This window comes from Martes martes, assembly GCF_963455335.1.
Source record: "Martes martes genome assembly, chromosome: 4".
In the NCBI taxonomy this organism is placed as follows: domain Eukaryota; kingdom Metazoa; phylum Chordata; class Mammalia; order Carnivora; family Mustelidae; genus Martes; species Martes martes.
Genome location: NC_137891.1, coordinates 171,579,829 through 171,603,842, shown reverse-complemented (window position 1 = coordinate 171,603,842; position 24,014 = coordinate 171,579,829). Strand labels below are relative to the sequence as shown.

The following is a 24,014-nucleotide window of genomic DNA, read 5'->3' as shown; positions in this document are numbered from 1 at the left end:
TGTGGGGCAACCAGAAACCTTGCAGGGAGGGTAGGGGAGTCTGTTGAGGAAAGAGGAGATGGAGGCTGGGGCCTAGCTGGTTTATTTTCAGAGCTGCTATCTTTGTCTGCATCTGCTAAATTATTAAACTGATATCACATCCTAGGGGGTGCCAGGCCAGGTTGCCAGGAAGAGACTGAAAAGGAGGGGTTGCATCTCTTGGTGAGGCCTCGAATCTTCTAGGCTTGTACTGGGATGCCAGCAGACTCTTCAGGCCTTGACCTCCTGCCCCACTCCACTCTCAGCTGATGCAGGGGAATCCTGCCTTGGGCCCTAGCTTCTGTCAGGATCTGTCTCTTTCCACTGGCTTCTGTCCTGGTAGGAGCGTGAATATAATAACGGACAGGACTCTAAAGCTGCCTCTTCTCTTTCTGGTCTCTGACTCAGACCACAGACAGATATGACGAGCTTGTGGGACCTTGGACAAATCCTTGCATCTGTGTCCTTGTCAGTGCTGGGGGTATGGTCCAGGCCATTCCCTAGAGCCTGAAGGTCATAGAGAAGAAGTACCTTTCTCAGGGCTGCATAGCTGGGAACAGACTGAGCTTCGATTCAGACTGAAGTGTCTCTAATTCCAGATGCCTTTCCCCTCCCTCCCTATTCTTTTAATTTAATATGTTCTTTCTCGTTTTTTCTATAAAAGGAATGTATAACTTTTATAAGATCAGAAAAGCCAGTAATCATTATAGTTTAAAAACCTGTTCCCTAATTCCAAATGTCATGTTTGCCAGGCTGGCTGTGTCCTTACAGGTGGTTGCTTATGGCCCCGTCCACTCCCAGAAGCAGGAGTGCAGGCCAGTTAAGGACTCAGGGAAGGAAGCTGGCAGGTGCCAAAGGTCTCTCACCTCTGGTCCTGTGTACACAGTTTCCCTTCCTCCCTTCCTGTCCCCGCCCCCACCCCCATCTGTTCACCTCTCAATTTGACTCATCCTTCCGGTTGGTCTCAGTTTAAATATCATCTCCTGCAGGGAACTCTCCTGAACCCCTCCTCATCCAGCTGGGCTCAGTGTCTGTTCTATGTCCCCATAGTGTCTGTGTCCCCCTCTCCATCCCAGTAGATATCTCACTGAAATGCCATCACCTGGTTGTGTCCCCTCGACTAGACTGTGTGTTCCCTAAGGGCAGAGCCCTATCTGATCATGGCTGTACCTCCAACAGTCAGCCTGACAAAGAGATAATGATCAAATTTAAAAAAAAATTATTTATTTACTTGAGAGAGAGGTGGGGAGCACAAGGCGGCAGGGCAGAGAGAGAATCAGAGCCTGAAGCTGGTAATACCAGGACTCTGAGCAAAAGGCAGACATTTAACCAACTGAGCCACTCAGGTGCCCCTCAAATTTGTTGAATGAGAGGAAGGAAGGAAGGTGAGGGGGGAGGAAGGAAAGAAAAAAGGGAAAGAGGTTTCTACATTCTTAACAAGCTCTACCCTTGCATTATTTTTCAACTCAAATAAACATTTACTGTTTTTTTTTTTAAGATTTTATTTATTTATTTGACAGACAGAGATCACAGATATGCAGGCAGGCAGAGAGAGAGAGAGAAGGAAGCAGGCTTCCCACCAAGCAGAGATCCCGACGTGGGGCTCGATCCCAGGACCCTGAGATCATGACCTGAGCCGAAGGCAGAGGCTTTAACCCACTGAGCCACCCAGGCGCCCCCATTATTTGACTGTCTTATGGGGTCAGGCACTCTACTCAACTTGAGGTGATTCTAATGATAAGCAAAATTGACCTAGGGAGAGAGACTATTGAACAAGTAAACAAATATATAAACATAACCTGCGGGAAGTGCCATAGAGAATAGGAACACGGGATAGATCAGAATTATAGGGAGGTGAAGGATGACTTTGGAGCGGGTCAGATCCATGTTTGAATTCGTTCTTGGCCACTCATCTGCTGTTTGTTCTCAGGCAAACCTCTTCACTTCCCTGGGCTTTGGTTTCTTTTTCTTTCTTTCTTTTTTTTTTTTTTTTAAGATTTTATTTATTTATTTGACAGAGATCACAAGTAGGCAGTGAGGCAGGCAGAGAGAGAGGAAGAGAAGCAGGCTCCAGCTGAGCAGAGAGCCTGATGCGGGGCTCGATCCCAGGACCCTGGGATCATGACCTGAGCCGAAGGCAGAGGCTTTCACCCACTGAGTCACCCAGGCGCCCCTGGGCTTTGGTTTCTTATCAGAAAGAAGATGTTGCCGATGGCCTGTCTCTAGGGGATGCCGTGAGGATATAGAGAACATTCATCCATTCAATAAATATGGGTTGAGTATCTCCTATTGAGAGAAACAACTTGCACAAATGGGCAATCTGTGTGGGATTTTTTTTTTTAAGATTTTATTTATTTATTTGACAGACAGAGATCACAAGTAGGCAGAGAGGCAGGCAGAGAGAGAGGAGAAAGCAGGCTCTCCACGGAGCAGAGAGCCCGATGCGGGGCTCGATCCCAGGACCCTGGGATCATGACCCGAGCCGAAGGCAGAGGCTTTAACCCACTGAGCCACCCGGGCACCCTCTGTGTGGGATTTGAACTCAGGTCTGGCTGGGTCTTTCGATCTGGGTGGTGATGGGGGAGCAAATTCTAGTCTTATTCCCCGTGATTTGTCCCCCAGAAGTTGGGAGCAGTGATCTGTCTGATGATGAGCCAAGTTTTCTCACGCACAAGTCCCCCTCACTCAGTCTAAGGCACCTGAAAGTACTAAGAGAACACAGGATAGGGAGAGGGTCCTCCATCCTCCTCCTCCTCAGGAAATCCTCCTCCTCGACATCAAGTGAGTGCTGCTCCCCCATCAGCTTCCTCTTCAGGCTGGGGCAGTAGTCACACTGGTTACACCTTTTTGGCAAGTCCTCCTGAGTCTAAGGTTTGCTGGGGTTCTTCCCAATCAGTCTCAGAACTGGTTCCTGGCCCTCCAGCCTCTGTTCCACCCACAACAGACACCTCCCATCTCTCATGGCACCTTGGAGTGGATGGAAACTGAGGCAGGGCCGTGGTGTCTGGGCCAGTGTTTGGAGGTGGTAGGGCAGGGTCTCCTCTAGTTCAGAGAAAAATGGGCTGGGCTCAGTCCTATGGTTTTACCAGGATGACTAAAGTCCCATTTAAGGAGGGTCCCTGAATGAGGGGAGACCCAGGTATCTGAGTTCCCAGAGGGCATGAATGGTCCAGTTGGTCCCATTCAGTGGTCCCAATTCAGCCACTGACCTGCAATGTGGCCTCGGGCAAGGCACCTCTGTACCTTCTGTGTCTGTTTCCCTCCTCTGTTTCTAGATGTGGGGATGCCTGCCTACTGGGAGGAGCAAACAGGAACAAGGACACAGAAAGAATTTTGCACACCGTCGGGTCTGGGGCTCCTTTGAGAAAGCCGCGCCAGGCTCGGCGGCTGCCTGCGCTGTGGTTTGTTCTGCAAGCGAAGGGCTTCCTCGGTGGGGAACCAACCGCGCCAGATCTCCATCTGAACGCCGGTCACCGCTCTACATTAACCTCTTCACTGACCCAGGGAGATTGGAGATGGGGTCCTGGAGAGACTTGTGGCCCAAGAACAGATTTGGCCAAGCGGCGGTGTGCGGTTCGGGAAGGAACACTGCGCAAGGAGTCAAGTCTCTAGAGTTCTAGTCCAGACTCTCACTGGCACATAGTGTGGCCTCAGGCACCCCCCGCCCGACCTTTCGCAGCGAGGCGACTGGAGTCCATGATTTCTAAGCATCAACTGCCAGAGCTTATGACTCAGGGACTAGACCAGAGAAGATGCGGTCCTCTTTCTACCCTAAAATTGGGGGGAGGTGGATGGGGACCGGATGCCCCAGCTGGGCAGAGCGGGACAGAGGACCAGGGACCCGAAGGGTTAGGGCGGTGTCCTCAGGAGGCGGGGCCGGGGAGGCGGGTTCAGGCATGCCAGTCTCTGATTGGCTGTGTTGCCCTTCGCTCCGCCCCGTGTTCTATAAGATGCACCCGCGGCTCGCGCGGGGGCTGCCGCGGCATCTCTCTCGCGTGCGCGGCTTCAGTCCTCCCCCTCGCGGGGGCAGCTGGCCTGACCCGAGGACAGACAGGAACAGACCGCCGGGGGGCGGGGGATGCCGGGCTGCCGCATCAGCGCCTGCGGCCCGGGGGCCCAGGAAGGGACCGCGGAACCGGGGTCCCCGCCGCCGCCGCCCCGGGAGCTCCTGTCGTCCCCTCAGCCCCCGCCCCCATCTCCGACCTTGACTCCGACCCCGGCTTCGGTCTCGGCGCCGGCCGACTCGGCCCCGGCGTGGGCGGGCTCGGCGGAGGGGCAGGAGCTGCAGCGCTGGCGCCAGGGCGCTAACGGGGGCGCGGGGGCTACCGCGCCGACAGGGGGCGCGGCGGCGGGGGCAGCCGGGGGCCGAGCGCTGGAGCTGGCCGAAGCGCGCCGGCGGCTGCTGGAGGTGGAGGGCCGCCGGCGCCTAGTGTCGGAGCTGGAGAGCCGTGTGCTGCAGCTGCACCGCGTCTTTTTGGCGGCCGAGCTGCGCCTGGCGCACCGCGCCGAGAGCCTGGGCCGCCTGAGCGGCGGCGTGGCGCAGGCCGAGCTCTACCTGGCGGCGCACGGCTCGCGCCTCAAGAAGGGCCCGCGCCGCGGCCGCCGGGGCCGCCCGCCCGCGCTGCTCGCCTCGGCGTTAGGCCTGGGGGGCTGCGTGCCCTGGGGTGCCGGGCGCCTGCGGCGGGGCCACGGCCCGGAGCCCGACTCGCCCTTCCGCCGAAGCCCGCCCCGCGGCCCCGCTTCCCCCCAGCGCTGACCTCAGCGTTGGGGGCCCTGGCCAGCCCCGACAGGCCATCGCCGAGGGGCCGGCCGACGGATCGGGACGTCGGCTGGATGGACGGCGTCACCGACGCGGATGGACGGACTGACGGACCCCAGGAAGACACAGTCGGGGGGCCAGGGGCCCAGTAAAGGAGGCTGAGGTGCGGTCTGAGTGGCTAGTGCATCTGAGGGGGCGGGGCGGGGTGGTACCGGGCCCCGGATCTCCCTTCCCTGGGGCTTCTGGAGTCCTCTGGGTCCCCAGTAAAGCTGGCCACTTTGTAACGGCCTCTCCCAGTCCTCCCGGGGGGTGAGGTGGTAGCACCAAGTCCCCATTATAGAGTTGGGGAAATTGAAGATGCTCAGATTCCAAGAGGGGTTTGCCGGCAAACTTTTATTACCAGTCGGAGCCTGCTGCACTGACCCAGGCCTCCTCCCCTCCCTTCCCCTCCCTGCCGCCCCGCCCCCCAACCCGCGTTGCCTTTCCTGGGTCCCTTGTGGCTGTAAGAAGAGTCTTGCCCTTGAGACTGCTGCTTTCTTGCACTGCCCAGCTCCACACCTTAGGGGAGGACAGAATAAACAGGTCCCAGAATGGGGTGGGGTGCTGGGCCAGGAATGTACCACTGAATTCTCTCCTAAGCCCCTGTTTCCCATTTGGAGGGGGTGGCATCTCAGAGAGGTTATGGATTTGTTTCCATCATACTTAGGCCCTTCCACTTCTAGGAGACAGATCTTTTCTCATTGTCTCAAGCAGTTTTGCCAAAAGTAACTTAGATAACCAGGGTGGGGTGTTTGGTAACTGCCTAAGGCCTCACCTGCTCTCCTAGGGGACCCTCTCCCAACCTGTCTCTAAGATGGCTTTGCCAGGGATGGAGCCAGGTTACATCCTTTAACAAGCCCCAAGGGGGCAGGTATGTCATTTGCTTCTAGAAAGGAGGGCCTTAAAGGGCCAGACCTGAAATGAGATTGACTTCTCTTCCTGTCCACATGCCCTTCAGGACCCCCCCCCCCCCCAGCTATGAATTGCCTGGCTGCTGCTTTGCTGCTCATCACCTGATTGGACTGCACCCTCCCTTGTCAGTCTGTGAAGTGGTTGTCCTCAGCTCTGGGAAGGGCTGTAGTGAGGTTAACACAGGGAGAGGTCTGTCTTCTTCCCCCTTAAGTCACAGGAGGAATGGTTTATTCTTTCAAATCACACCTAGAAACAGGCACTGCTCTTGCTGCTGGAGCTAGGAGCTAATTTAAAGTCCTCATTTTACAGAGTGGCAAGGTCACATGCCAGCACTGGACAGAACTAGGTCCCAGGCCTGTGTGTGTCTTTCCCATGGTGTCTCCTTCCTGCTCAGGGGCAGGGGCTACAGGGAGCTGGTGTCCAGCCTGCTTGCTGTGAGACCTAGAACAACTCTGCCTCCTCTTTGGGGCAGATTCCTCAGTCCCTCTCTGGACATAGCTGTCCTTCCTCATGTCAGGGCTTGGGAATAGTGGAAAAGGGGGTAGAATGGGAATGTCAGAGTCATAGGAATCTGGTTTAATCCTAGAGTCTTGAGGGTCAGGTGCACTGCTGTGAAAGGCAGAGCCCCGGGGGCCCTCACCTGACTCTCTTTAGCCCTTCCTCTTCCTCTCCTCAGGTACAAACTTTGGGCTGGTTTCTAACATCTGGGCCTTTCCAAACCTCATTCTTAGCTGGAGTAGGGAAGTCCAGGAGGAGGTCTCAAGGAATCAGAGAGCATGGGGACCAGGAAAGCAATGAGGGACCCTGGCATCCTCTGGCCTCCGTGGAGAGGGAGAACCTTCTGAAGCTACTCAGTTCTTTCAGGGTCTAGAGGCCCAGAGAGAACAAGGACTTCTTGGAGGTGACAGTGAGGAGCTCCAGCTGCAGCGCTGGGCTGCAGCCAGGACTGGTGGTTTTCTGCGTTGTACGGGAGAGGGACGCTTGGTCCAGAGAAGCTTTTAGCTAGTGGTGTAAAGTGCTCTGTGCCATCAGTGTTGCCTTTCTCTGGGATTTAGCATCATCAGCTTTGTCCTGATTTGGAGAGGGGGTGGGGAATGAGGGATTAGAGATGGCTCTTGATGGAGAAAGTGATGCATGTGTGTGGGAGATGGAGATTCGTCCTAGTGTCACAGGCGGCTCTGTCCTCCTCCCCCCTTCTAGATGTTCCACTGCCTTTCTCTAAGGGCCTTGACCTGGGGAATACAGTGCTCAGTGACTTAAACCTCAGCTCATGGTTCAGTGCTCTGCCCACTGCTCCTCAGCCAACAACAAAAGCCATTTTCCCACTCCTGTCTGAGCCTCCCAGCCCCCTCTAGGAGGCTCCGTTTTCTCCTCGGTCAACAAGCACTGGTATCTACTCAGTCCAGGGGCTCAAGAAGGGGCACCGATTTCAGAGGGTCTCTGCTTTTTTAAGGGTTCCAGCCTTCATCTAGGCAGCCTTCCCTGGCAATCACTATCCCAGGGGACCCTCTGGGGCTGGGCAATTTGTGTTGTTAGAGGGCTATTTTTAGGCCTTCACAAATAACTATAGCCCCTGGGTCTGGTGACTGACACCGCCCCAGCCCCCTCCTTCCAGAACACTTTCTTGATGGCCCCAGCGCTGGAGGTCTTGAGAACTTCGCTGGTCAGCAGGGAATCTGGGGTTTCAGCAAGGGGGAATGAGAACGGGGGCCCTTCTTCAGGCCAGCTTTTGGGGCTGAGAGAGAGTTCACGGTTCTAATTTAGAACTTGCCCTTCCCCTGGATGAGCCCTTCCCTTTTTTGGAGGGCCTTAGCCCAGTGAAGGCATCTCTGGGCGGTGCCACCAGAGGGCAGTGTGGGGCTGCTGCCCGGGGCTTGGGGGAGTGGCCTGGAGCAGGCTTGGTCCCCGGGGTCCCCACCCCCGACCGGCCCCCTCCGGTCCTGCCTAGCCTTCCTAGGCCTTGAGTTAAGGGTCTGGCAGAACTAGCGGGGCGTGGCGGTCGTTCGGCGAAGAGGCGTAAGGTTGGGCCTGTGGTTGGGCCCGGCCCCGGACTTCAGGAGGAAGGTTCATCAAGAAAGACTTTCCTGGAAAAAAGGTTGACCCTGTTGGCGGTCTCCGTCTGATTTGTTACACTGATAATTGATCAGAATACCGCATTCTGCAGCCATCTGGGGACCACGGTGACTTCCTAGAGATCAGGCTTAAACAGGTCACAACTGCGGTGCTCCAAACCTGTAGCCGGCAGTCTCAAGGAGGCTGCCGCCCCCGCATCCTCCTCCCCACCCCCCCACTCCCCCCACCCCCCGCCCCGGGCCTCGTCAGGTCCCTAGAGAAAACCCAATCGCCCAGTGTTCTCAGAGATAAAAGAGAGGCTCTTGCTTTACAGCCAGGAGGAGGGGGAAAGTCAGGGAAATCTCCAGCCTATTTCTTCCTGCATCAGTGCTTGACCTAAGCCTGGCCAGGTTCCTTGGTTCTGGAATATATTAACCAACTCCACGCTAGGCAATGTGCTGAGCACTTTATCTGTTTTATTCCTCCCAGCTACTCTGCAAAGTAGGGGTTACTATCCCCATTTCCATGGATGAGGAAACTGGGGATCAGGTAGGGCAGATGACTTGCCTAAGAACCTAGAACCTGTAAATGAGGGGTCCTTTAAACGTTATGTGACTTTTCATTTACCAGGATAGTAAGGGCTCCATTTGAGGGGTTTTCTGGGCTCTTACCCTTTATGTCTGAGTACTGTGGCCCCTGGTCCTCAGATCTGGGAGGGATGTGATGAAATGCTGGAAGGGTGGCAGAAGGTGTACCCCCCCTTCCCCAATCACCACCACCAAGGTCTGGGCACACCCCCAGAAGCTGGCTCCTGTCCCTGGTTGTCTGGGCTCTGGGGGGTGAGTCAGGTTGAGTCAGCACACCTAGCTTCAGGCAAGGGCAGGCCAATGATGCTCAGGGCCTGGGCTTGCCTTGGAGGGCTGCCTCTTCTCCCTGCACACCTGGCTGGAAGGTTTCATGCCAAGGAGAGTGGAGAGCCTGGGATGGCAGGGGAGGAGGGTGACAGGCTCCATGGTGAGGGCAGAAAGCGCCCCAAGCTTGGAATAAGACAGATCTGGGATTCAGTGTTTGCCTATAACTTCTCAGCTGGAAGAAGTTGGACAAATGACTTCCCTTCTCTGGGCCAGTTGTGTGTGTGTGTGTGTGTGTGTGTGTGTGTGTGTGTGTGTGTTTTATTGGGGAGCTGGAGAGAGGATAACTCCTCACTGTTGAATGAGAGGTCACACTAAGCACGTAGTGGAGATTCATAAATGTTTGATAGAGGCAATCTGCCTAGCCCAGGAGAGGCTGCTAGGACAGAGACCCCAGGCGTCACTTTGAGGCTTTGCTTTCCCAGAGCATCGCCATATCAGGAATCCCTGGAATGATCCTCCTTCTCCCCCCACTGTGGGCCCTGGGGAACTCCATAAGGGGAGGTGGAGGAGGGGCAGGCTTTTCTTCCCAGGAACATTCCATTCCAGCTCCTCAGACCAGTGGGGATCTCAGCCAAGGAAAAAAGCCCAAGGGAACCTCTGCTTACCCCAGGACCCCCACCTCTTCCAGGACGGGAGCCATGGAGCCCTGCTCCATAATATTATCCTGTACCTTGTCTCCACAATGGGCCCTCTTGATGCAGACGTTGAAGGGTTTGGGTGGGGCTGGTCACTGTGGGAAGGAGGTAATTAAAGCTCTTGAAATTATTCTTTCCAGCTCCTCCCAGTTCCTCAGAGCCTCCACTCTACGGATCTGGACTCCTGGATTGAGCTCCTGCCCTGGGCATCTCCTTCAGGAGGACGTCCCACAACCCTACCCCACCGAATTGATCCCATACAATCTTGGCACTGTCCTCCCTTCACAGAGGCCTTGCACTCAACAGTGGCAAGGTGCTGGGTTCTGGGGAAGGTTCCTGTCCTCTGGAATTTCCTTACCTAAGCCACATTTGATTTTGGCTGACACTGTATGCTTGGAAATGTTACGACAGGTCCTCTGAGATGCAATCAGATTATTTAAGAAAGCAGCAAACATTTCTAATGTGAACATGAAAAGGATTTCTTTTTAAATATAGTCGTCGTTCTTAAGTCACGGTGCAGCTGGGGTCTGCATTTTGGTCAATGTAATGGCTTCTCACTCTGACAATGCTGGGAGGCCCATCTGAGAGGAAACGTTAGTCTGAGAAATCCCTGCTTCCCTCCCCCATTGTCCTTGTCCTCTCTGACTAGGGAGTGGCTGTGGACTCTCAGAAAGATGGCCTGCTGCTGGCTCAGGGGGAGGGGCACCTCTTCCTCAGGGAGACACAGTGGCAACATAAAAATTGGAAGCAAAGTTTAAAATGAAAAAAGGGAGCATATTTATTCAAATATCCTGATAAAAAAGGGAAGGGGGGCACATTTACTCACACACAACCCAGAACTTGTATTATTCACAAAATGAATGTCTCTTGAATCAGTCTCCTGATTTATACATTCAGGAAGAATAAATTTCAATAATGTGAGACAAAGGCATGTGATTTTGAGGTTTGCTTTGCAAGTGTCCCTACTGCCTTTCCTTTGTATGCGTCTCTCATGACTCTTTAGGTTAGCAGTTCCTTGAGGCAATCTGGCCCTGTTGACTGACTTCCAGACTGCTTTCCCCCTTGGATCTGGCTCTGGGCTGACCCTCTCCAGGAAGTCTCCCACAGTGAAGGATGTGATGAGGAAGCTGGGGGAGGGGACGGGGACCCACGCAGGAAGGTGGCACCCATCTGTGATGACAGGGCAGTATGGTGATCCGTGAAAGATTGTGTGTGACTGGGCTGGTGACCACAAGGGCCTGTTTGTCCGTCAGGGCCCCAGCAGGAGGCAGGGCACCCTCAAACTGGGAAGAGATTTCAAAAGGGATTATTTCCAAAAATGTGGGTTTAAGAAAGGGACAAGGGATGGTGCGGCTCCCCAAGGGCTGGCAACAGTGGGGAGCCTTTACGGTGGGGAGGGAGGGCACGGGACTGAGGGTGTAGCTGTGTGGGGAGCGCCCCTGACGGGGAGCAATGGCCTTTGGTTGAGAGATGCAGCCAAGCACAGCAGCCTGGTGGGGAGGAAGCAGGCAGAATAAACACCCCATTCTCCTTTCAGTCTCCTGCCGGGGCCTCTCACTGGCCGAAGGCAACAGGAAGGCTGAGAACAAGGGAGTCATTGACGCACAGTCCACAGAGGTCAGCCTCCTGGGCTCTGAGCTTGGAGAAGGGTGGAGAGCTTGGGGCTGGAGGGGCCAACACATCATATCGCTGCCTGAGGGCATGTCTTCTGCTCCCCAAAGTTCACAGCGGTGCCTCTTCTCCCTGTGGAGCTCCCCCACCCTCCCTGGCCCATGGGGCACATGAACTGTGGCTGGGAGCCCTGTGGGGTGACGGGGGTGGGTTTTCCTCCCTCAGCCTTCCCCTCTCTGGCTCTGATTCCCAGTTCTTGATTTCTGCCTGTCCTGGCGTCTGAGGTGGCTGCGGGAACTGTCCATGAGAGAACAATGCCAGCCACTGAGTCATTGTTTTTCTCACACCCAGAAACACGGCACCAGCCCCAAACACACCCACAGGCGCACCTGCTGCCACCATGGGCCTCTGGCATCGTCACCCCAAGCCATGGCTGGTGTCATGTACATCAAGAAAATGTATCTCTCCCCACGCTGCTCCGCTGCCCTCCCCAAAATGGTCAATGCACAGAAGTACAAACCGTCACCTGCCAAACACGCCTCATCATGTACATGGGCGGGGGCAGGAGGTCCCGCTCAGCCACATGGAATCAGAGGGGAGGGGCCAGAGGGCGCAGGGGTTGACAGGAACATGCCCACACCACCCTGACCTCTCCGGCACCAGCTTCCTTGTCTGTGAAAGCGGAAATAACCGCTCTTCTCTCAAGGATGAAGTGGGAGGTAGTGACCGTGAAGACTTCAGCTTAGTGCTTGGCCCCGAGAGAAGACTCCAGAAAGGGCAGTTGCTCCTGGGAGCTCCTGGCTCATGCTCTCCCACATCTCACACCCGTGCGTGTCACAGTGGCAAGAGCGTGCATGCCTGTGCAAGGCCAGCCAGACACCCTGAGGCACGCGCGCCCTCCCCCAGACACGCCTGCTGGTTGCATGTGCCCATGAACAGATTCCCTCTGCCCGGAAGCTCTCTCCCCAGACATCGCAGGGCTTGCCAGCCACTGCCTTTGTGTCTTTGTTTGATCAAATGTCACCCTCTCGATGAGGTCCACCCTTTTTAAAGTCACATACCCTGGCACTCCCAATCCTTTACCCTGCCACGTACTTTTAAGCATCATTGACCTTCTAAGACTGTATCATTTAGTTTATTTTCTGTCTACCGTATTGGAGTGTAATCTTCAGGAGAGTCGGGAATCTTGGTCTTTTGTTTGCGGATGGATTCCAGCTCCTACTGCTTGCTTTATACACGGCGGACGTCCGCTCATGCCCACACCAGGATCTGGGAGAAACAATCTCTCCCAAGCCCCTAGCTCGGTGGGCGCAACCAGGGTTGGGGCGGGAGGGGCTGTTTTCAGTCACCAAGCCAAGAAAGTCTTAACCACTCACCCTTCTAGCCCTTTTGAGCCCTGCGGGGACTCACTGAGCAGATGAGGTGACTGGACTCACCCAGGTCACCTGGGGCCTCCTCGGAGGCCTTGTTTTTTTCAGCCTGGATGGAACCATCAAAGCCACCACTTCAGAAACCACTAATGAGGCTGAATATGTTAAGGGCTTTGCCATCCCTGGATCAAAGGGGCTGGGTAAACAGTGGGCAGCGTCCAGGCCAGTGACTGGCCAATGGCCCGAGGGAAGAGCTCCTGGGGAGCCTGGCATGGCCCCCAGCTGGGTTTGGAAAGGAGACCCTGCCCTTCTAGGGGACCCGTTTAAAACAGGCCAGAGTGTGCCCATCGCACTTGGGAGTAAGAGAGGACAGACAGAACCTTCCTCCCAGGTAGGGAGGCCAAACCTGGGCTCTCGCTCTGGAGGACGCTAGAAGTCCCCGAGTCTCGGTGGCCACCTCTTAAGGGCTCTCCAATCCACATTCACTCAGCTTGTCCTCTACCGGCTTCCTGAGAAGGACTGGGGTTGGGTGGGCCAAGGGTCAAGAAGCCCTGAGCACTGGAGTGTGAGGCCAAGCCCAGGGTCATCAGGACTCCCGGTGGGAAAATGCTGAAATATTTACTCTTTAACAAGAGACTTGCCAAGGCAATTTGCAGGTACAAGTCACATGTGTAGACATGAGCTCCTAGCACAGTTCTCCAGCTGGGGCTGGTGTTGAGGGAAGGAGGTGAAACTCCCCAGCTACAGCCCAGGACTCAGACTCCAAGCCACCCAAATGTCCCTAACCCCCAAATACAAGCCAGAGGCGGGCTGGGAGAGGCAGCCAGAGCCCCCACAGTCATGGAAGGCCCTTCTCCCAGAAGGAATCATGGTGCTAGGTTTAGTGTAGACAATCTTTATTGGCAGGTGTTAAGAGTGCAAAATGGTGACAAATCCAGAGGGATGGGAAAGGAGGTGGGGCATGGTTCCCTTCCTTCGAGTGAAGACCCTGTAACCAGGCCATTGGGGTGGGAGCACTTGACTGGTCACTTTGGGCCCAGCACCCTTTGAAGAACGAACTCCTAGGCGGAGGGATCCCCACACCATAGGGGAAGGGAGCAACACCTTAGAAGGGGCACGGGCCATGTCCTACGCTGGCAGCTCAGCTCCTGCTCGCCCGTGCACCCGGACAGCTTGGGGTAAGGGTGGGCTAACCCTATCCCTCTGCAAACCCAGGTAGCTTCGTCCCACCTCAGTTTCCCTCTTCCCAGTGCTTAGTCCGGTTTAATTGCCAGGTCCCGGCAGGGGTCTAGCCCAACCCAGAGTACCCAGAGTGAGTAGTTCCTATAACATACCATATTTTAGCCATTGTGTGGGCTGCAGGCCTTCTGAGGCTGCTGGAATCACTGTGGGCTGGCTTTCCCCAAAAAGACCCTTTCTGGGCCACAGAAATCAACCTGAGACCTTTCTAGGCCACAGAAATCAACCTAAGGTGATGAGCATTGAGGCTGCCAGCCCAAACATGCTTTGTCTCCTGAAGGCAATGGACCCCCAAGACAAACAACCCCTGCACCCCACCATCATGCTGGTCCAAAAGTGGGGTACAATAACCCACAGGTCTATCAAGAACCCCAGCCTGGCCTGAACCCCCACCAGGGGCCTCATTCAGGGATGAGCCATGTCTGGTCTGTTCAGTCAAAGGCCCAACCCTGCAGCAGTGCTGGGCCACTTGGCACAGGCTGCTGGTCTCTGGTCACATCCCCTACACACTCCTGGAGGCCCCACGTCCTGAGGAAAGGCCAAGCACCTTCTGGCCAGGGTCTGAGTCAGTTACAAGGCAGCCAGGTGGGATACGAGTGGGCCCGAGCCAGCAGAGGCTGCACAGGAGTCACGTAGTAACTGACGGTGGCAGGCACAACCCCGTCAGGGCCCGGGGGGCGCCAGGCCAGGGCAGCAGCTGCAGCCGGGCCCTGCTCAGCCAGCGCCTGGAGCGCCAGCATGGCGATGAGGTCCAGTGTCTGGCGACGCTCGTGGCTCATGAGGCACACAGTGCTCTCGTTGACCACCCGGTGCAGCGTCATCAGGCAGGCATAGCGGCGGGCCGAGTCGGCTCCGCTGAAATGGGCCTCCAGGTAGCGCTCCAGCGTGCGCTGCTGCTCCACCAGGTCTGGGAAGTCGATGAAAAAGCGGGAGCACATGTACCGTTGCAGGGCGCGTGCGTCGGTGCCCGGCTGAGGCCGGAAGCCTCGCACCAGTAGGTGGCAGTACTTGAGGAGGCCACCGCCACGGATCTCTTCGGGGCTGCGTGTGGCGATGATGCGGCGCCGCAGGTGGTCCAGGGCCTCGGCAAAGTCCCCGTACAGGCTCTCACCGGTCACGGTCGGGTGGAAGGCCTCAGACATGGGCGTGGATGAGCACTGGCCAAAGAGCAGCAGGGAGTCCAGGATGATCTGGAAGGAGTCCACGCTGAACTCAAACTGGCGCCGGACTGAGTCCACAAACTTGAGCTCCATGTTCTTGCCGCTCTTGTTGGACAATGAGATGAGGCTCCAGCGGTCCGTGTCTGTGCACACCTTCACCAGTTTCTGCACGTATGCCTCCTTGAGCGTCAGCGGGGTGATCTTGGCCCGGTTCACACCGGCCGGCAGGAAGTCCAGCAGGCAGGCCAGCACCACCTCCTTGGTCAGCTGGAAGGATGCCTCGCTGTGCAGGTCTACGCGGAACACCAGGTCCAGGTCCTTGTAGCCCAGGCCACTCTCAGGGTGCAGCACGTGGCTGGCGGCCGAGCCGTGTAACCGCACCCCGTGCACGTGTAGTCCCCGCTCCTCCAGGCGGCTGCGGACCACCTGCGGAAGAGATGGGGGGGCAGAGAGGGGTCAGGAGCCTGGGCCCCTGGGTTCCCCTCCACGCGTCCATGTAATAATCACGCCAGCTGTCATGCCTCTGGAAAGTCTTTTAACCCTCTAAAACTTTGATTTCCTAATCTGGAGAATGGCTCCTGGGAGCAAAGACTCCAGAAGAACAGCACTAATGACAGCAAACACGTACACAGGATTTACTAAATGCCAGGTCCTGATCCAAGCACTTTCTACATTAGGATATAAACTTGTATAATTCTCACAGTTACCTATGCTATAAGGTAGGTACTATTATTCCCATTTTACAGAGGGAAAAATAGAAGCACAGAGGAGCCAAGTAACTTGTCCAAGGTCACACAGCCAGGGAATTAAACTCGGGGAGTTCAGGTCTTACCCACTGCAGTATTCTACCTCTCTAAAACTTCAAGTAAAACACTTTGCTTTGTGCCAGCCATGATGCTAACTGCTCAAATGTGTTAGGCATGTAATTGCAATTCATGGGCATTACTACATTAACCCTCACAATAATCCTGCATTTAGGCATTATTGTCCCAATTTACAGATGGGGGACCACAGGCACAGAGAGGTTAAGTAACATGTCCAAGGTCAGAGAGTAGCCAGGTGGAGACTGGAACCCAGGCCAATTGGATTCTCCAGTCCATGTATGTTCTTTTGACTAGGACATATTCACCTTAATGCATCTTTACAAGGACCCTGTGAGACAAATGTTGCACTTGTTTTAGAGCGGAGGAAACTGAGGTTTGCAGTGGTGCAACCCCTGAGATTCGAGGTGGGGAGGCATTAAGAAGTGGCAGGGCTGGCAGTGAAAACCCAGACCCTTTCTGCTCTTGGGACAGGAGACGGGTGATTATCTCAGAAAGCACTCAGCGCCCAGCCCAAGTGGGAAGAGATGCCGCAGACCCCGGCAAACCAATCATCTTCAATCTTGAATCTGTTCCTTTGGCCAGAGGCATCTTTCTGGGCCTAGGACCATGTTGGGGAGAAGAACGGAGCTGGGCCCAGACATTCAGTTTTCTCAGCAACCCAGTGTATTCCAGGCACCATCCTGAAAGTGACCAGGCAGCATTCCTGCCTTGAGTGATTCTGCAACCCCGCCTTGCTGCCAAGTCAGCGCCCAGCACTGGGCTGGGCTGCCCTCCTCTCTTCTCAGGGAATTACTGCAAAGAATGCACTTAAGTGCTGAGGAGGCAAGCCGCAGTGGGGCAATCTGAGGCGGGCGGCTCCCTCCAGGAAGGGTTCCGGGAGGAGGACCCAGACTAGGGGAAGGTACTGTAATGGCTACAAGGGTAAGCAACTGGCCATCAGGAACATGCTGTGGGAGGAGCTGGGGGCAGGGAGGCTGGGGAGGAACACCCATTAGACACCTATTGAATACTTGGACCTTCTCACCAGAATCTATGGAGGAATCGATGTTCTCTCTCTTTTTTTTCTTTTTAAAGATTTTATTTTTAAGTAATCTCTATATCCCACATGGGGCTCCAACTCACAACCCTGGGATCAAGAGTTACATGCTCCATTGACTGAACCAGCCAGATACCTAGACGGGGGACGGCTCTCTATGATCTCCAAGTTATAGCTGGGAAAACCAAGGCTCACAGAAGTATCATCATCTGCCCGAGATCATGCAGAGGTGCCTTCAAATCCAGGTGTGGCTGACTCTCCTCCCATCATATTGCCACCCCAGGATTTAGAAGGAGCAGAGACTAGACACTAGGGTTCTAACACTCCCTCTCTTTCAAAACTTCAGAGTGAGGGTGACCCTCCAGTCACTAAAGCTGAGTCAAGGTAGTTAGGAATGGGAGGGTGGGGTTGGGAGATGCCTTGGCCAGATAGACTGGGAAAGCTGGGGGTAGGGGGCCAGTTGCTACAGCCCGGCCTGTGGGACTTCTCACCCACACCCTGGAAGCTGGCAGCTGTGCCCACGTAGGCCAAGGAGAGAAACAGGCAAGACCTTGTCCCAAGGACCCTGCCAGACTTGCAAAGTGGACCAGCCCCCTCCCCTGGTCCCAGTAGAGCTGACGGAGCCTTACTCAGGCTGCTGCTCACCCCAGGGCATGGCATCTGGCCTGGTGAGTAGGGAGCAGTACCCTTGTTAAACCGCCTGCGTCAGGCCGTGGGGCTGGCTGTGTCAGCCAGCCGGCAGCTGTTGTCCCTCTCCCAGGTGTGACTACAGCCAGCTTGGCAGGCGGACCCCAGATACTGCCACACCCAAAGACTGCAGGGCAGCTTAGAGTCTCCTGAATCAGGCTTTCCAGCCGTGAAGGGGGCAGTGGCTGCACCCTTTCTTCTGTGCCAAGGGCCTCCCCAGAATCGCTCTGTTTCTGGGCCACTGCCAAGACCTGCAGAGGGTGGCGGGGGTGGGGGTGGGGGGGGACGGACTATGGGTGCTGTCAGCGAGCAGGTTCACAAAACTCCAACCTGGAGCTGACTAATGCAGGCCCTCTGACTGCAGCTAGAGAGATCAGATTGTCTCATTCAGTTCCCTGGGCCCAGAGAGGGCGAAGGACTTATCCAAGGTCACACAGCTAGTTAAGTGGCTGAGTTTAATTAGAACGGGGCCTCCCAGAGCTATGGGCAGGGGAGACTGCTACAGGGGAATGGGTCCCTCTAGCTCAGGTCCAAGCAAGATGAGCATCTCTAGCTGCTCAGATTGCTGCTGTAGGCAAAGTCTTATGGGAATAGAGAGGGAGAAAGGTTCTAATTCTTGAATCATGGACAACCAGCATTCCTCACTACACACACCTAGCATCCTTCCCTCCACCCCACCCCAGCACCCCCCCCCCACCTCCTCATATAGGCAGCCCGGATGGCCCTCATCCCCATGCACACCAAGCACCACTCTCCATGCCCCATACACACCCAGCACCTCCACCAGTTTGTGAAACTGCCAGCTGCAGATTCCCGCCAGGAGATGGACTTTCTTCCCTGGGGATGCAACTGTACAGGCCAGGGGAAGGCACTGTTCCCTTTGGATTCTGGAACCTGAAAGGATGTGGTAGAGTAGTCCAACCCCTCAGCATTGAACAGATAGGGACACTGGGCCCAGCAAAGGGAATGGACAATAGTCTGGGCCCTGAAGCCAGATGTCCAGCCTCCCAGGCCAGCTCTGAAATCTCGGCTGCCTCTCTCCACCATAGCCAGCAGCTCCCTGCTCTGTGATATCTTTGACCCTAGTCTAGGAGAACACTCTCCTATTAGGGGCTCAGGAAGTCAGTTCCTATTGGCCTGCAGTCCCCACCACCTGGCAGGGAGCACCTGAAGGGCAGAGAGGTGGGGCCCAGGCATATCTAGAGCTCTGGTGTCCCGACTAGGCATTGGCACAGAGCAGACACCAGTAAAGGCACTGGGCAGGGACTTCCCCTCCAGGGCACCCTTCGTCCCTGCAGAGGGGAGTTCCCACACGGGGCTCCTCCTTCCCCCACGTCTAAACAGTCCTGGAGAGACAGTAGTTGGAGCCCCAAGGTTGACCTGAGTGTCCTGGGAAGAAAAGCCTCAACTGGTTTCCTAATTACCCGATGACAGCGGGCAGCGGAGGAATGCCTCAGTGAGCACCACTGGGGCTGTGGGTGAGTCAGCCCTGGGGAATCTGCCCCCACCCCCTCCCATTCCCTGGGAGGGAGGGCGAGGTAATCCCTTAGCAGACACCCCTCCTCCTCAGTGGAGGCTGAGACCATAGGAGACAGGGGAATGGCTGGCTTCACTAGCTTCTATGGATAGCTCCCCAGAAAGAAAGTCCGTCTACTGGCAGAAATACACAAGAATTGTGGCTGGATTTTCTGGTTTCCATTAGAAGACTTCCCTAATACTTAAAAGTTGAGTCTTGGGAGGTGGGGAAGAGGTAGGAAGACTTGAGCCTGAGCAGGTATCTCCCAGGAAGACCCATGATTCTCCAGGTTTGATTTTCACCTCTTTAGGTAATCTTAGACAGCTCAGGGCCCCCTTGGAGCCGCAGCTTCCCCAGCCACAAAATGGGTACAGTGATTACCATTCTGGCATTTCAGAGTATACCAGCACCTAGGTTATACAGATAAAAGAGAAATTTGAGGGGCGCCTGGGTGGCTCAGTGGGTTAGGCCTCTGCCTTCGGCTCTGGTCCTGATCTCAAGGTCCTGGGATCAAGCCCTGCATCGGGCTCTCTGCTTGGCAGGGAGCCTGCTTCCCCCTCTCTCTCTGCCTGCCTCTCTGCCTGTGATATCTCTCTCTCTGTCAAATAAATAAATAAAAATCTTTATTAAAAAAAGAAAAAAGAGCAATTTGAGGGGTGCTGAAAGTTAGGTAAAGGGAAGAGGGAGTCTGAGGAAGGGGAGAGGGCTACCAGAATTCTCTTTTTCTGCTCCTTAGGAGACACCACGGCCAACCTTCACTTCCAGTTCTGGGGAAGGGAAGAAACACTGGACACCTGATGTCGCCCTCCACCATCAGGCACCAGGACTGGTTTGGTGCTTAGTTAATCTCCTGCCACAACCCCAGCTGAGAGGGACGGAGTCCTTTTTGGGATTTCTGGGATTTTCCACTTAGCCACAAGGTTCTTGAGCCGAGGGCTGAGGAAGCACAGGACAAAGTCTACCCCAAGAACCTCCAGAGAGGGAAGGAGTTGAGTGAGTGAGTGTGTGTGTGTGTGTGTTTGTGTCTTGGGGGGGGGTGGTGAAGACCAACGATGAAGATGTGGGGATGAAAAAAACCTATTTTGAACCCAAGCATGCACACCTACCCATCCAGGGCTTCCTGGTATCCTTAGTCTCAGCAGACAGGGCCGTTCTCCTGCTGGCCCCCCACCCCCACCCCAAGCACCACCGCAGCCAAGTCCCGCCCCATTCTCCTCCCATTTCCTAGCCAGGGCCAGGGTGAATGGTGCGGGAGGAATCAAGGCTCTCCTGAGGCAGAGGAAGGGAAAGCCAAATGGAGGGAGCATGGTCTACTACCCATGCTCTGTGCGATTTTGTTACAGTCCCTGTCCATCTCTAAGTCTCATTTTCCCTAGCAGTGCAGAGAATCGAACAGACTCTGGGTGCCTCCGAGCACAAGAATCTGTCAGGCTGGAGACCCCATAACTCCCCACCCCCTTCCCAGGGCCCACTCACCTGCACAATCTGCCGGGGCTGCACGCTCAGAGTGGGGAAGTTGCCGCGCCCGTGAATGGGAATCGGTTCTTTCAGGAGCGCGTCCAGTCGCTTCACCTGTGGCCAGCCTAGCCCACTCAGGTGCCGTCCGAGGGAGGCCGATGAGGCCTCCGGGTCGGGGCCGCCGCCTGCCGGGGCGGCCGTGGCCACCGCCGAGGCCGCAGCCGTCCCCACCTGCGCAGCTGCCTGGTCCAGACTCTCAGCTCCACTCTCCGACGGCATCATTAGCCCGGCCCCGGGGCCCCGACGGCAGAAACCGGGGGGGTGACTAAGGGGAGAAGGGCAGGGAGAGCGGCTGGGCCGGGGCCAAGGCGAGGGGCGCGGCTGCAGGGACTGGGTGGCAGCGACGGCGAGGCAAATTCAGGGCACACCTCCGACGGCGACGACCAACCGACCCTAGAGCCTGTAGCCCAGGGCCCGGCAGACTCTTATAGGCCGCGGGCGACATGCCCATTGGTCCAGACAGCTGTCACACAGTGGGAGCGCCCCGCCTCTCGACTCCCCTGCCATTGGTCAGCAGAATTTGGCACGTGAGTCACTAGTCGCCAGGGAGATTCCGATTGGCTGGCTGGCAAGCCCCTGCCCCGCCCCCCGGCCCAGGCTGAATTCCCTCCTTTGGTCCTTAAAGAACTTCTGTTCGCAGTGATTGGCCCGGGCGGAGGCAGGCCGAGACTTAAAGGGACTGCGCCCTCCAGCGGCAGGCGGGAGCGAAGTGACCCGTGGAGTCTAACAGAGTTGGACCACTAAGAAGCTCCAGGATTCTTTTTGACGCTGGAAGGGATTTAGAGTTCGCCTGGCCTGGTCCTGGTCATCCGCTCTTTTCAGAAGCCCAGAGACACTGCGCCGCCTGTTCAACTCCACACAGCGCTCCTCCTGTTCTTCCAGAATCGAGGAAAGGTAACAAACTCTGTGTATACCGAGGTAGATGCTATTTAACGCACTCCTGATTGGCCCTTGTCAACCGCAGACTCGCCAGCGTTAATGTTCCTATTGAGGGGAGGGGACACCTGTTCAGAGAGGGGACGTGACTCTTTCAAGGTTACACAGCAAATGAGTTGGGGCCCCGGTGTGAACATAGAATCTATAGCACATGCCCTTTCTGTTACGTTTGTGCAGACCCAGGGCCTTTAGGGGCTGGAGGATGGAGGGCAGCTGGAAATGGGAAGTTGGTTTTCTTGACCCTGCGTCTTGGGCTCCTCTGTAGCCCATTCTGGTAGGGGCTTCCTAAGCAGCTGGTGGAAGTCTATCCTTCCAGCTTTTCAGCCTTATCAGGTCCTGTGTGCCCTCAGGCAAGTCACTAACCCCTCCTGAGCCAGTTTCCTTTTCTGTCCCAGAGAAGATGTTCAATAAACATTTTTTAAAATTTTGATTTGATTACTTGTAGTTGGCAAAAACATTTTCTTTTCTTTCTTTCTTTCTTTTTTTGCGAAAACATTTTCAGGGGTGCCTGGGTGGCTCAGTGGGTTGAAGCCTCTGCCTTCGGCTCAGGTCATGATCCCGGGGTCCTGGGTCGAGCCCCGCATCCGGCTCTCTGCTTAGCGGGGAGCCTGCTTCCCCCCTCTCGCTGCCTGCCTCTCTGCCTACTTGTGATCTCTCTCTGTCAAATAGGTAAATAAAATCTTTAAAAAAAACATTTTCATATATTCTTTTTTTCCCCTAAATATTTTACTTATTCATTTGACAGAGAGAGTCACATCGAGGTAGGGAACACAAGCAGGGGGCGTGGGAGAGGGAGAAGCAGGTTCTCGGCTTAGCAGGGAGCCTGATGGGGGGCTCGATCCCAGGACCCTGGAATCATGACCTGAGCCAAAGGCAGACGCTCAACGACTGAGCCACCCAGGTGCCCCCATTTTCATATATTCTATTGAAATAATATGTTTACATGTTCTTCTTTCCCACTTTACAGAGCCTAGAGGGATGAGGTTTATCATTACTTTTGAATTCACTTTTTCTTCTGATTTTGAATCTACGTACCTGAGGTGGAACTTCAGAAATGGAATCTGCTTGATTTAACACGAAAATACTTTTTCTTAGATTAAATATCATTCTTCTAATACTGCCCCGTTCTACAAGGCAGGCCCAGCAGGGAGTAATATTCCCAATGTTACAGAAGAGGAAATCAAGACCTATGGATGATAAACTACATTCCAGGGTCACCAGTTTGTCTCCGACAGACCTGGACCTAGAAGCCAGGAGCCTGACTCTCAGACTAGAGCAATCACTTCCTCTTTCTGAAGGCCAGCACAAGCAAGATCCTGCCTTTGTCCCCTCCCTCCTTTTTGTCTGGGATCAGGGGCTTCCTCCAGCCCCCTGGAAGGGAACCTGTTGCTCGCTCTACTGCTTGATTGTGTGACTATGGGCAAGTCATTGCACTGTCCTCAGTGAAGTTGCTTACTGTTTTGTTTTACCTTCTTTTGAAAGAGAAGAAATAGATGAGAAACCTCCTTTGCTGAACCCAGAGTCTCCAAACCCTTGACTTCCATGGTCCCAGCAGAGGAAGGAAGAGAAAGGAAACTAACATATACTGAAGACCTACTATGTACCAGGTCACTTTACATCCATGACCTCTAATTTCTAAAATACAGCTCAAGATGTGGGATCATTATCCTCAATTTGCCGATGAAGAAACCGGGGCTTAGAGAAGTCAAGTGACATGGTCATACAACCACTAATTGGCAGGGTGGGACTTGAATCCAGGTCTCCTGACTCCAGAGCCCTATTTTCCAACTGCTACTCGTGGAAGAGTTGGCACAGATCACAGTACCATGCTTGGCACAGCCCTGGTACCACCCTCAAGATGTATCCATTCATTCATTCATTCATTCACTCATTTGTTCATTCATTCATCAACCAACACATATATACTAAGCACTGTGAACCAGGGGCTGGGCTAGGCCCGAGATATGATGGGCAAGGTCCCTACCCTAGAGCTGACCTTCTAGTATAAAACGAATGTAGTTAACTAAACTTAGTTTACTTAAAACTCTCTCTCTCACTCCACGTATACTCATGGTTGCTCTCTTTCCCATTCCGTTTTATTTTCTTCGCATTATCTGAAATGTCTTATTTCTTTGTTTACTTAACTATGGGAGTTAACTAAGGGAATGTAGGAAGGAAAGAAGGAAGGCGAGAGAGCAGGGGGTATACTCAGGAGGGTTTTTACCTTCACCAAGACCAGCTTCTAATTGTCCCAGTGAATGGCGGAAACGACGGCTGGGGTAGCTTCTGAAGAATCCATCTGGCTTTCAAACATTATATGCGAGCCATTTCCCTCCCAGACATATTTCCCTTCTTAATCCTGACTCTGATTTTAGTTACTCTGATTTAGTTACTCTCTATGATAACTGAGTTGTGGTGACATAGGTAAGTCACTCTCCCTTTCTGGGCCTCAGTTTCCTAGTCTGTAAAATGGTGCTGAAAAAGGAGTCAGGTTTTTCCATTCACCTGTGATTTGAAGTGATGGGAAGGAGAAGGGGTCCTGCAGAGAGTGTTGGCCTCCACATCGGCCCCCCCCCCCCACCCTCTGCTCTGGACTCCAGCCAAGAGCATTCTGGAATCAGCCCACATTACTGAGCACCCTGTTTGGAACCACATGAGGCCGTTACCATACAGTTTCTTACCCAATTTTTGGAACACAATCTTTTTTTTTTTTTAAGGATTTTATGTATGGATGTATTTATTTATTTATAGCATGAACAGGGGGAGGGTCAGAGGGAGAGGGAGCAAG

At 54.7% G+C, this 24,014-nt stretch overlaps 2 protein-coding genes across 2 annotated transcripts; one reads left to right on the top strand and one right to left on the bottom strand.

Annotated features, from left to right (window-relative positions):
- The first annotated feature begins 4,094 nt into the window (after positions 1-4,094).
- TRNP1 (TMF1 regulated nuclear protein 1) lies at positions 4,095-10,253 on the top strand. The gene is made up of 2 exons (XM_080801891.1): positions 4,095-4,940; positions 9,470-10,253. Exon 1 carries the CDS (start codon positions 4,097-4,099, stop codon positions 4,772-4,774), a length of 678 nt encoding a protein of 225 aa, XP_080658017.1. The 5' UTR covers positions 4,095-4,096; the 3' UTR covers positions 4,775-4,940; positions 9,470-10,253.
- A 2,939-nt stretch (positions 10,254-13,192) lies between these two features.
- Positions 13,193-20,741, bottom strand: TENT5B (terminal nucleotidyltransferase 5B). Its single transcript, XM_080802210.1, has 2 exons — positions 20,249-20,741; positions 13,193-15,135 (listed from the first exon to the last, which is right to left on the bottom strand). The coding sequence occupies exons 1-2, from the start codon at positions 20,510-20,512 to the stop codon at positions 14,116-14,118; spliced, it is 1,284 nt and encodes a 427-aa protein (XP_080658336.1). The 5' UTR covers positions 20,513-20,741; the 3' UTR covers positions 13,193-14,115.
- Positions 20,742-24,014: the final 3,273 nt, after the last annotated feature.